General features: G+C 33.9%; 2 protein-coding genes across 2 annotated transcripts; one reads left to right on the top strand and one right to left on the bottom strand.

The window, feature by feature from the left end:
• Window positions 1–1,606: 1,606 nt before the first annotated feature.
• Window positions 1,607–6,487, bottom strand: LOC114734908 (coatomer subunit zeta-1-like). The gene is made up of 4 exons (XM_028922555.1): window positions 6,464–6,487; window positions 1,970–2,151; window positions 1,788–1,865; window positions 1,607–1,700 (listed from the first exon to the last, which is right to left on the bottom strand). Exons 1-4 carry the CDS (start codon window positions 6,485–6,487, stop codon window positions 1,607–1,609), a joined length of 378 nt encoding a protein of 125 aa, XP_028778388.1.
• Window positions 6,488–6,490: 3 nt separating this feature from the next.
• Window positions 6,491–8,729, top strand: LOC114734907 (TMV resistance protein N-like). Its single transcript, XM_028922554.1, has 3 exons — window positions 6,491–7,105; window positions 7,242–8,331; window positions 8,588–8,729. Exons 1-3 carry the CDS (start codon window positions 6,585–6,587, stop codon window positions 8,633–8,635), a joined length of 1,659 nt encoding a protein of 552 aa, XP_028778387.1. The 5' UTR covers window positions 6,491–6,584; the 3' UTR covers window positions 8,636–8,729.
• Window positions 8,730–12,496: the final 3,767 nt, after the last annotated feature.

The raw sequence follows: 12,496 nt of genomic DNA, 5'->3' as shown, positions 1-12,496 counted from the left end.
TAGTTGATAGTTTGATGATAGTTGATTTTCAAGATTGGAGTGACTGTTATACAATGTCGATCAAATATTGAATTATTATGATTTGATCATTTACAACACTATTCACACTAAATAATTTATAGAAAATAATTGCCAAAGCGACAACCAAAAGAAAAGATTCTTCAATCATACCTTTCCAGGCTAAGGACGATTCTTAATGGATTTTGATTTACTGGAGTTAAGACAAGAGGCAGTTGTTCACGCTAGCTACAAATCAGTTTTATAAAACTACTAACCAAAATAACAAGGGCGGGATTGCAATCAAATTTCAAAAAGTGATTTAATTATCCTAAATTTTGTTGATAAACTAGTTTTTGTTGTTCACTTGTCATTAGGACTTTAAAATAATTAAATCTCTTGCTGAAAACCTAATTGCGTGCAATTCTCCCAATAACAATAGTAACTAGATGGAACCTAATCGCCGCATATTGCAGTTTGAGTCTCCAATAAGTTTACATTTTGTATTTGGGACGTGGCGGGCAAGTGGATGAACGATTCTTGATATTTCCATTCAAGGCCAATCAACATTCTTTTATGGCAAGAATATGGACCTCCACTTAACAAACTTGCATTCCTTGTCCTCACCTTCTCCAGAGAAAAGAATCTAAAACAAACATCATTCTTTCATTCCCTAACTACCAACCAAGCGGCAAAATAAATGAACTCAGTCGATCCTCAACGATTCCATTTGTTAAACCGGCAACACGAAATCATATTGGACCACAATAAAATGTCGCCAGTTTTATTCTCCTCAAGACAAAGATCATGTAACGACAACGTGCATATCCTTTAGATATTAACTGCTTTCTTAGCTCTTAGTATTTGCCATCACATATCAATCTGGAAATATTTCAGCTTCACATACTCCATAATCAAATTAGAAATCCTTGGTACAAATTTCAGGCATATGCATCATAATACAATATTATATTCGATCAAAGACTACGAAGTGAAATTGACACGTAGAATCCTTTAAACTACATGCAATCACGAACCGGGTTTCTTTCATCATAAAATTGATTATGCTCTCAAATAAGCACATAATTTTAAACATATTTTAGAGAAAAGTAATAAATCACTTCTCGAGAATCTTCGATCAGTGGAGTCGCCGGAATGGTATGATCCTCCAGTCTCAAGCTCAACAAATTGGACAAAAAAACTATCGCTAACAAAGAAAAACTAAGACAATCCAAATATGGATAAACCCACTCCTGTTCTTGTAAACATCATTTCAGAAGGGTTCTTGTCAAATGTTCTCTAGCTGTAGCCCATGCTTGAGTTAATGTCTGCAATATCAGAATCTCACCATTAGATTGAAGATCAAAGATATTCGGTCATCAACATCCAAGATTTTTCAGCACATCACAAGTCAAGAATGACTAGTGCACAATGAAACATAGCTCGCCAAAATGTGAATTCAATTAAAAAAAAAAAAAAAAAAAAAGGCAGTTTGAGAATTGCGTAACACCAAAGTGTAATAATTTAGCAACCTCCAGTCTATATGGCGACTCATGTGACTTTGCGGAGTAAAATGAAATAGGAAGCAAGGACAAAAACTAAACTGCAATCACGTTATCTGCTCAGATAAGGGAGCGTCAGCATCAATGCTATGAGAGGTAACCTTTTCGGCAATAATAGATCCATTTGTTTCAAGTATCATCCTTAAAGGAAGACGGTAACAGGGTAATCAGAAAATAATTAGAATTTTAATGAGAACGAAAAATTCTAACTAAGAAACACAAGCATACCCTCCATCAACAATCTCATCAAGACATAAAAGAATTAGATCCAAGTTCTCAAGCGGCTCCCTTTTGTCAACGTTGCTCCTGAAATTTGAAATTTAAAAAAGAGCTCATTTTAAATCTTGAATAACATGAGCAACAAGGCACTCTTATTTCAATTGTTGAAAGCAAAATATAACCTATAATACCTCAACAAATAGGTGACTGCATCAAAGAAACCCTGAAGAACCGAAGCCAAAATGAGCTCATTTTCATCATCACCACCGGTGACGAAGAAATGCAAGTCTTGTACAAACTCGTATATAACGACATTGTTCTCAATTAATGTGACCTCAGCTGCAGATAATAGCAAACAGCATACTAGTAATAACTGAATAATGAATCACAATAAACATAATTACAGATCAAGTCATGAATTGGCAATGACTGCGCAATTCATTGATAAGTCAGGGCCCAACGCTACAGCTTAATTTCAAATGAGTATAAATACTTGATTCATAATAGCATTTATGTAAATTTGAGAGTTTAAGAAAAAACTGTGTCTTGTTTTCGTGATTGCTGATAATTAGAAGAACACTTTAATTTTTCTACTTAGAGGAAATCTGACATGGTTCTGAGGAGTTCTCAACTTCCTACAAGTTCCTATGTCCTTATATAGTTTATATTATCTAGTCTACTATAACACAGGTTTGGTTTGTATGAAGGAAAAAATGGTTAAAAATAACTAATAAGGGAAGAAAATACTATGAAAAAAACTTCTAAAAATAATTAGAAAATTACTTCTTCTTTTTTGGGATTTCCCTTCGTAATATTCTTTTCTTTTTATTTTCCTTCACATCCAAACTAAGCTAAAGTTTTAAGGGTCATTTATTCCTCCTTCTATGCACAACTTTTGTGGTGAGGATATGGATCAATTTAATATGAAGGCCAATGCAAGCAATGCTGCCAAAGACTTCTAAATAATATGTATTCATTTGGTCCAAAAAATAACAAATATTAGAGCCCATCAATTAACTTGCTTTCAAATAAAATTGAGCCTATCATCACTAACAATTAATCTGTTCAATTCTTGATATAAGAACTAATTGACTCATTGAGGGTGAAATTTGGTTTTAAATATAAAATCTTAATCTGTTTATCATATTTATCATTTTTCTCAAACTAATTATTTATACTATAAATTAATATATAATCTAATGCTCTATAAAAATATTTTAAAAAATTATGTCATATTTATTGTAATTAATTAATTTTTTTTAAATATGTTTAAATTAATTAAGTAGTTTTTATATTATATATATATATTAAAGAATATAAGTTACTAAAAACAATGACCCTGCCATCCAAGGGTGGAAGTTGACAGCAATTGAATTTTGATGAAACGTTCGACTTAGCTACGTTAAGTGGGGGGGAGTTGCCGAGAAGTAACAGTGCAGTTGGCATGAAGCAGCACGCATCTAGACGCAATGGACCCTACAATTGAAGGTACAACCTTAGGCTTTTCGACTAATATGCTATGTATAATATATAAAATAAGAAAAATTTGAGGGAAAAAAGTTGAAATTAGTATTTTTCAATTCAAGTATATAACACTTCAAAAAAAAACAGAGAATGAAATAAATCCAAATTAAAATTTTAAAATTTAAGAGAAATGACAAAACATCTCTTTGGTAATTTTATTGAAAAACTGTGTTGTTAATCCCAAATCAAGACTTATAATTTCATAATCAAGACTTATTATTTTCAAATAAATTGTTGTTATTATTAATTGATTCACATGTTATGTACTAAAAAAAAAGTATTGTTAATCCTAAATTGAGATTTATAATTTTACAATCAGAACTTGTTATTCTCAGATAGATTATTGTTATTCTTTATTGATTCACATGTTATTTCATATGTTATTTATCAGGAACAGATAGGGGTGTTCAAGGCCGGCCCATTCCGGTCAGGCCCTTCCGGTCCCGGTCTTATTGGGACGGGACGGACAAGCCGGGACGGGACAAAAAAAGGACCGGGACGGGACGGGACACGGGACGGGGTCGTCCTGTCCCGGTCCCGTCCCGGTTCCTTTTTTAAAAAAAAATTAATTTTTTTAATTTTTTTATATAATATCATTTTTTTCATATTTTTTTAAGATTTGAGACTATTGTATGGAACTATGGATATATTTATTTAAAGTTTTTATATTTGTTAATGATTTGAGATTGTTGATGATTAGGATTTTTAGCAAGTTTTTATTGTGTTAAAAGCTTTTGTTTAGAGTTTTTAATAACTATTATATGTAATATTTTGAGCTTTTGTTTAAGAGTGCCCAAACAAATAAAAAAGATGTTTTTTATAAGATTTAAGCTCAAAAAAATATAATTAAAAAATCAGATTTTTTTAAAAAATTAAAAAAAATTAAAAAAAAATATATTTCGGGACGTCCCGGTCCCGTCCCGGATCCGTCCCGTCCCATGTTGAAAAAGGCAAGTTGCTTTTAACGGGTGAGCATGTTGGTGTCTGTGGATGAAAACAGAGTAAACAAAACAGAGCGTGAGCTCTTACTCCTTCAAAGTGAGTTTTAGTAGATTAAAGTTTTGAATATAATTACATTGACTCTGATTTGTATATTGATGTTTGAAGATGAAAATTAAGTGAAGACTTGAAAACAGAGCATGAACGAAATGAGCTATAACTTTGCCAACCCAACTTTAATTTGTAGATTACCACTAGGTGTTAGTGGGGCTTTTGCATTATTATCCTGTGTAACAGTTCTTAAACCTTATGTATTTTAATTTGGCAATAAGGTCTCTTGCATATTACAGTACATGTAGCATCAAATTATACTTTGAGAAAAAAATTGAGTTTGCAAACATGCAATACATAGCATTTATGTATATTTAAGATATGCGAATTAAGAGTTTTTTCTCCTTCAAAAAAACTCTGTCTTCTGTTCAAGATTACTGATGATTAGAAAAACAAAATTTTCTATTTAGAGTAAACCCGAAATGGTTCGAAGGTGTTTCCAACTTCCTACAAGTTCTTATATCTTTGTATAATGTGTGTTTCTGCCTGGTCTAATGTAACAATGAGGGGTTAGTTTGGATGTGACTACAAAAAAATTTGCTATCTTTCTAAAGCTTTTTCTTTTAGTATTATTTCTCCCTCTATGCACAACTTTTCGGGTGAGGATATGGACCAGTTTCAAATGGAAGCCAATGCATGCAATTCCACCAAAAACTTGACTTCTAAATAATAGATATTAATTTGGTCCAAAAAATAACAAATATTAGAACCTATTATTTAACACATCTTCAAACACAATTGACCCAATTATCGCTCACAATTACTCTCCCTTTCCTATATAAGAATTAGTTAGGAGTTAGATTTGATTTTAGATGTAAAATCTTAAATTTGATCCTATTTATTATTTTCCTTGAACTAATTTATCTGACTTATAAACTAACATATAATCTAATATTATATAAAGATATTTTAGAAAAATCATATCATCTTTGTTATAATTAACTAATTTATTTGGTTTTCTCTCTACTTAAATTAATAAAATAACTTTTGTATTAAGTACAGGAATAACTAACAACTATAACCCTACCGTTAGTTGGTGAGAGTTGCATGGAAAGCTTAGCAATTGAACTTTGATTCAAAGTTACCGCTAGATTGATTGTGCCGGGGAACATCCCATATCCTGACTCTTTGGTTTTTTTTTTTTTTGCATCTAAATGAAAAGGCGAATAAGTTCAAAGCACTGCCTCTGATCCCTTTTATAAAATAAGAAATTTTAGTCTTTTCTTTATATTTTACTCCTCCGGTCCTTAATATAGAATCTAATTGTTGAGTTGATTTTGGTCCTAAATATAAGACCTATTTCTCATATTTATCAATTTTTCCTAAATTATCCCTATGGATACTTCCTCGACTATAATCAAGTAGAAGAGGGAGAAGGATATTAAGGAAGATGATTATGGTGTTTTAGAAAAAAATATGTCATATTTCTTTTAATTAACTAACTTATCTAACTTTCTTAATCTAATTAAATTAGTTAAAGAGGTTTTATATTAAGGACCGGAAGAGTATTTATTTAATGTTAATTCATTTTTTAAAGGTTACATCAAATGAGTTTAAATAATGATAAAATTGGACACTCCTTTAATTTTTGAAAAAGAAATATGAATCAAAATGAAAGGACTAATTATTATTTCCCCTGGCCACGTTAATAAGACAAGAAGTTGCAGAGAAGTAACAGAGCAATTGGCTTGAAGCATCAATATCAACTTCTAAAGGTAGGCCACACATTTTGTTGGACCTTGATTGCGTACAACCTTTTGCAACTTCCGCAAAGACTTAGACTTCATAAGCAATACTATTTGTGAGTCATAAATAATACTACTCAAAGTATGTTAAAATAGTGATGTTTTCAGTTGGATCCTCCTCAAATTATTATCTATAATATGTATCTACTTCATTCGCATGTCCAAATTTTCCAAGGCCAGAAATAAAAGAAAGGGGTCTGGCCAAAAAAGAAATTAAAGAAAGGGGGTAAGAATCGGAAATGTATTCCAATGTGAACAGAGTAAAAAGTGTCGTTGGCAAACCAAACAAATAAAAAGAGTATCAGTTGCCGTGTCATTCAGCTCTGAAGACCTAAAACTGAGTCAAGTCTATTGGCTGCCATATACTCTATCATCCATGCTTTTTGCCATTTCTCAGCAAAGAAGACAGAGAGAGATTCGGGAGATTAATCAGAGTCCCACGGGTGCTGCAGCTTCAAGTCTATTGAAAGGGGGGTAGAGAGAGCGTATGAACTGCACCCTGAAAAAAACTACGGTGGTTTCTGCTTCCTCAAGATCTGGCTCTAGGCCAAATGCTCCGAGAAAGTATGATGTATTTGTAAGTTTTAGAGGCGATACCCGCAACAACATCACCAGCCATCTTCATGCTGCTCTCAAACGAGAATTCATTTTGTCCTTTCGTGACGATAAGCAAATAGAGAAAGGTAATGAAATCACACCATCGCTGATCCAAGCAATCAAGGATTCCAGCGTATCTATAATAGTCTTCTCAAAAGACTATGCTTCCTCAAGATGGTGCCTGGATGAACTCGCCCAAATCATGCAGTGCAGAAAGGATGAGGGCCAGTTTGTTATCCCCATCTTCTACAAAGTTGACCCCTCACATGTTCGAAAGCAGACCGGAGTTTATGAGAAGGCATTTGAACAACATGAGAAAGATTTCATGAATAACCCAGAAAGGGTGAATAGATGGAAAGCAGCTCTTTCTGAAGCTGGCTATTTAAGCGGCAGGCACTACCATGACTTCACGTAAGTATGTCCCTATCAAAGTCATCCAACCAAATTGTAAGGATTCCCTGGGTATCCCACCCAAAGTCGCAGCTTGCTGTGTAAAATAGATGGTTTACTCAGTTTATTTCTTTTTTTTTTTTGCTTTGTTTAACAGGGATGAATCCAATTTAATTCAAGAAATTATCACTGATATTAGCACGAAACTAGAACAAATACATAATCGTGGACAAACATTAAAAGATGTGGTTGGAATGGATGAAATGATCGAACCCATTGAAGAGTTACTAGGAAAATTTCAAAGAGTTGGAATTTGGGGGATGGGCGGTGTAGGGAAGACCACAATGGCAAATGCTGTATTTGCCAAATTATCTTCTCGGTATGACAATTGCTGCTTCTTGGAAAATATTAGGGGAAAAACAGAAAAACTTGGATTGGAAAGTGTTTGTAGCTCTCTTGTCTCGGAGCTGCTAGGGCAAGATATGCCAAGTAACACGTCAAATGTTTTAAGAAATGCCTTTGTTGCCAGAAGGCTCGGTAGGCAAAAAGCTATGGTTGTGCTTGATGATATTGATAGTTTTGACCAATTTGAGGGTTTGCAGGAAAACATATGTAATTTCTTAGGAGAAGGCAGTAAAGTTATTATAACAACAAGAAATAGGAAATTGCTTCAGGGAAAAGGTTATGAAATACTTGAGGCCAAGGGATTGAGTTATCACAATTCGCGTCAACTTTTCATCCGCAAGGCCTTTGGATCAGACTATCCAGAACACGGATATGAACAGCTCATAGAAGGGTTTGTAGAATATACTCGGCACAATCCCTTGGCTTTAACAGTTCTGGGTTCATATGTTCACTCTGAAGATAAAAGGTTATGGGATGGTGTGTTGACAAAACTACGAGCAAGGAGTCCAAATGACGAAATTCAAAAGGTGTTGAGATTGAGTTATGATGGATTAGCCTATGAAGAGAAGCAAACTTTCCTAGACATTGCATGTTTCTTAAAGGGTGAAAATGAAGCATTTGTAGAAGAGCTATTAAAGAGCTATGAATTCCATCCAACTGTTGGCATGCAAAACCTTAAAGATAAGGCTCTGATTGTCACAACCAATGGAAAAGTTGAGATGCATGACTTAATACAGGAAATGGGCTTACAAATTGTTCGTGAAGAGAATATCAGTGAACCTGGAAAAAGGAGTAGATTATGGGATCCTAGCGAAATCTATGATGTATTGAAAAATTGTGAGGTAAGAATATGATGACCTTCTTCTCTCTCATTCTAAGAAAACGTTATTGGTTACCAATGCCAGAAAATGTTCTTTATTTTTCTTGCTGTTTATAAAGTCTAAACTTTGTAATTTTCAGGGAGAAAAGAGGTTGAAGGCATAATATTCAATACAGATGAGATTAATAGACCTTTAGATTTGACTGCTGAGACTTTTAATAAAATGACAAGAATAAGATTTCTTAAAGTTTACTCATCATTAACTCAGATTATGTCAGATGAATTGGGTATTGCAGCAGGTCTTGAGTCAATTTCTACCAAAATAAGGTACTTCCACTGGGCAGGATACCCAGGAAAGTCCTTGCCATCAAATTTTTGTGCTGAGCTTCTTCTTGAACTTAACTTGGAATGGAGCCGGGTTGAAACACTTGGGAAGGAGTGCAGGTATTATATATCATTTTCAGTTTTAAATATTAATTAATATATGAGATCTTTGATTTCCGATGTAATGCCTTTATTTATTTGTGTTTTTAATATTTCCTAATGGTTTCCAGGATTTAGCTAATTTAAGAAGAGTAAAACTTGAATGTTGTTTTGCGCTGAGGGAGTTACCCGATTTTTCCAAGGCTCGTAGTCTTGAAACCATAGATCTGAGTGGTTGTGCACGTTTGTGTCATGTGCATGCATCTCTCCTATCCCTGCATAGTCTCATTTCTTTGGATGTCAGCGGCTGCCATAGCCTTGAGAGTCTCCAAAGTAGAATTCATCTAAAATCTCTCAAAGAAGTCAATATAACTGGGTGCTATCGTCTTAAGGAGTTCTCGGTGTCATCAGAAGAACTAACATCTTTAGATTTAGATGGAAATGATATAGAAGAATTGAGCCCATCAATTGGGCGTTGTTCAAAGCTTAGAAGACTCAACCTCTGTGATACAAAATTGAAGAATCTAAAGGTATTAAGTTGCTTGACATATCTGGAGGAACTCCGTGTTTCCAGCCAGAAGATTGACAGTGTCGACCTACATGTGCTATTTGATAGCTTATGCAGCCTCCAATCACTGACTCTCGAGATGTGCTGTGACTTAACTGAACTCCCAGATAATATCAGGCAACTCTCGAGTCTGGAAGAGCTTTATTTGGGAGGTTGCAGGAATCTTCAATATTTACCAGAGCTTCCCCCCTCCCTTAGATTATTAGATGCCACTGATTGCACAGCACTCTCGTTCAACCTCTCCTTCGTTCATCACCTTAGAAATCTCAATCGTCTCCTGCTCCATACTTTAAGTCCTTGGTATCCTCCACAGACCATGCTTTGTCGTTTTAAACTCATGTGCCTTGGTATTCAAAAGATGGCAGTTCTATTTGATGCATTGCCATCTTTAGAAGTGTTGTCTTTGAAGGACTGGCGCGACCTAACTGAACTCCCCCACAATATCACACATCTTTCTGAGCTACGCTATCTATCTGTAGAAGGTTGCACCATGCTTCGGAGTCTACCGGAACTTCCTCCATCCCTTAGAAAGTTGATTGCCACAGACTGCACATCACTGAAGACGGTGTCTGCTTCAACAATTTCAAGCACATCTGAGAATTATGGTGAGAAAATCTTTTCATTCATCAACTGTGTGAACTTAGATCTGGGCGCCATTGAAGAACAAGCCAATTTGTTGTTAGAGAAAGCAGTTCATGAGAAGAATGATGTTACGGTTTGTTACCCAGGGAAGAAGGTTCCGAAGTGGTTTGGGAATCATAGATCCCAAAATGATTCGAGCATCATCGAACTACCTCCAGCTTCTTACAATTTAGCGGGTTTTGTTTTTTGCGCCGTTGTTCCTGACTCCTTCCCACGGGAAGAGCATATGGCCCCTGAAATTTCCTTCGGCTTTACATTGGATGAAATGACTCGCGAAATTGCATTTTCATCGCTCATAAAATTCAGTCCTGGAAATGTTCTCCTACGTTCTAATCCAAAACTATCTGAATTGATAGTCAGGAAGATTGAAGAGAAAGAAGAAACCATGAAACCACCTCTTATGACCAAAATCTTTTGTTCAAATTCGATTTTGGAATTGGTAGTGATATTCTCATCAAAGAGTGTGGAGTCTATCCCATATATGCCTCAGAATATTACAATGTTGATCAACAGGGGAAATCGGCGGCGTTCATTTTGAATTCCCGAAAACGCAAGGCCATAATGATTGAATAGGTATTATCTCCTCCTTTAAGTAGCAAATTAAGAGCATGTATTCATGCTTGACCATAATACTCTCCCAGCTGTGTTGACAATGATTACATGCTAAAGATTGTCAACTATATAGGTTCCAGCAAAAAAAAAAAAAACAAGAAGAAGAAGATTATTTGATGCCCTTTTTTGTAATAATTATTGCACTAATGGTTGAATTTTGAGATTTTGATTTTTTTTCATCAGTTCAGTAATCCATTCCAGGGAAATGATAATCTCATATAAACAACATATCAATGAAAGATTTCTCAAACAAATAAAATAAGTTGCTTTTAACTAATGGGCATGTTGGTGTTTGTAGATATAAACAGAGTAATGAAAAACAGGGGATGAGCTATTGCTCCTCCAAATTGAGTTTTAGATGAAAGTTGTTGTATTAATGATGGTTCTGATCGGCATATTGATGTTTGTAGATGACACATAGGTGAGAACACAGTGACAGTAGTTGAGAATAAACAGAGTATGAATGTAACGTGCCATAACTTGCACAAGCCAATTTGCCACATTATGGTAATTGTGGTAATTATATTCTTGCAGATGATCAATTAATGTTGGCGTGGCTATCGCATTATTAGTCTGTGCAATCGGTTCTCAAACCTTATGCATTTCAGTTTGGCAAAATAGTCTCTTACATATTCCAGTTTGTTACGGTACATGTAGCATCGAAATACACACTTCAAGAACAAAAATGGAGTTTTCAAACATGCAATACATAGCATTTGTATATTTAAGATATGTGAATTAATAGTTGTTTTTTTCAATAAAATTATGTCTTGTTTTCAGGATTGCTGATAATTAAAAGAAAACTTTAATTTTCTATTTAGAGTAAACCCAAAATTGTTCCAAGGTGTTTCCATTCCTACAAGTTCCTATATGTCCTTGTATAGTGGATGTATCGCCTGATTTAATATAACATGAAGGCTAGATTTGGATGGAAGAAAAAATAAGAGAAAAATAATGAGAGAGAAGAAAAAATAATGGGAGAAAATATTGTGAAGGAAAATTTTCTGCAAAAGATTTATTATTTTTTAAAGTTTTATTTTTGAGTATTCTTTTCTCTCTATATTTTTCCACATCCAAACAACAAGGGAATTTTCAATCCTTTATGCACAACTTCTCGGTTGAGGATATGGACGAGTTCAATATGGAGGCCAATGCGTGCAATTCCACCGTAAGTCTTGAGTTCTAAATAATACTAACTCTTACTCTTAATATAAGATATGTGTGTGTGTATATAACTAATTTGTGAAACTACGAACTCTCTTAATATATGTGAACAAAAAAATAATTTGGGCAAAAAATTATAAATTTGCAAGGAAGTAACAGAGTAATTATTATTCCTAAAAAAAAAAAAACCGAGTATTATTATTCCTCAAACCCTAGGTGAGAGGAAGTTGCGGTAAATAGCAAAGCAATGGGTATATGAAAACATCAACATCATCTTTCTGCGTAGGCCACACCTTTTGTTGGACCTTAGTTAAGCAGAAGCTTTCACATGCAAATGTAATTCTCCCAATGACTTGACTTCATAATTACTGCGCCCAAAAAAGAAAAAAACATACTCCCTCCAATTTTAAATATAGGAGTTATGTAACTAATTTATGGAGTAAGTTTATTATTTAAAAAAAAATATTGTTTGATTTACCTAAATACTCCTTTAATAATTGTATTGAAAACTACCACATTAATATAAATTCCCATCAATGTGTACTATAGCAATAATAGTGTAACAAGAAAATTATAAATTTGAAAGATAAATAAAGATTGAATTCATATATTTAGAATTAAAATACTCCTTCAATTCAAATTAGATCTAGAGGGCGTCTAATAAATCAGGAGTTCTTGATATTTATTAATTACCCATTTTAGGTTAAATTGAACTAAGTATAGGCAGAACAAACAAAAAATCTTTTTTTTGTTATGGGAAATTATTTGAGGAAAATGA

This window comes from Neltuma alba, unplaced genomic scaffold, assembly GCF_004799145.2.
Source record: "Neltuma alba isolate B1F8T4 unplaced genomic scaffold, ASM479914v2 tig00013158_pilon, whole genome shotgun sequence".
NCBI lineage: Eukaryota > Viridiplantae > Streptophyta > Magnoliopsida > Fabales > Fabaceae > Neltuma > Neltuma alba.
Note: the sequence above shows the minus strand (reverse complement) of the source record. Positions and strands in the feature narration are given on the sequence as shown.

Excerpts from the sequence above, each read along its gene's own strand:
- LOC114734908 (XM_028922555.1), bottom strand. The coding sequence starts at position 6,487 with ATGGCAAAAAGCATGGATGATAGA. Across the intron at positions 1,866-1,969 it reads GCAGTCACCTATTTGTTGAG|GAGCAACGTTGACAAAAGGG; the intron begins GTATTATAGGTT and ends TTCAAATTTCAG. Across the intron at positions 1,701-1,787 it reads GATGAGATTGTTGATGGAGG|GATGATACTTGAAACAAATG; the intron begins GTATGCTTGTGT and ends TCTTCCTTTAAG.
- LOC114734907 (XM_028922554.1), top strand. The coding sequence starts at position 6,585 with ATGAACTGCACCCTGAAAAAAACTACGGTGGTTTCTGCTTCCTCAAGA. Across the intron at positions 7,106-7,241 it reads AGGCACTACCATGACTTCAC|GGATGAATCCAATTTAATTC; the intron begins GTAAGTATGTCC and ends TTTGTTTAACAG. Across the intron at positions 8,332-8,587 it reads ATGTATTGAAAAATTGTGAG|ATGAATTGGGTATTGCAGCA; the intron begins GTAAGAATATGA and ends AGATTATGTCAG.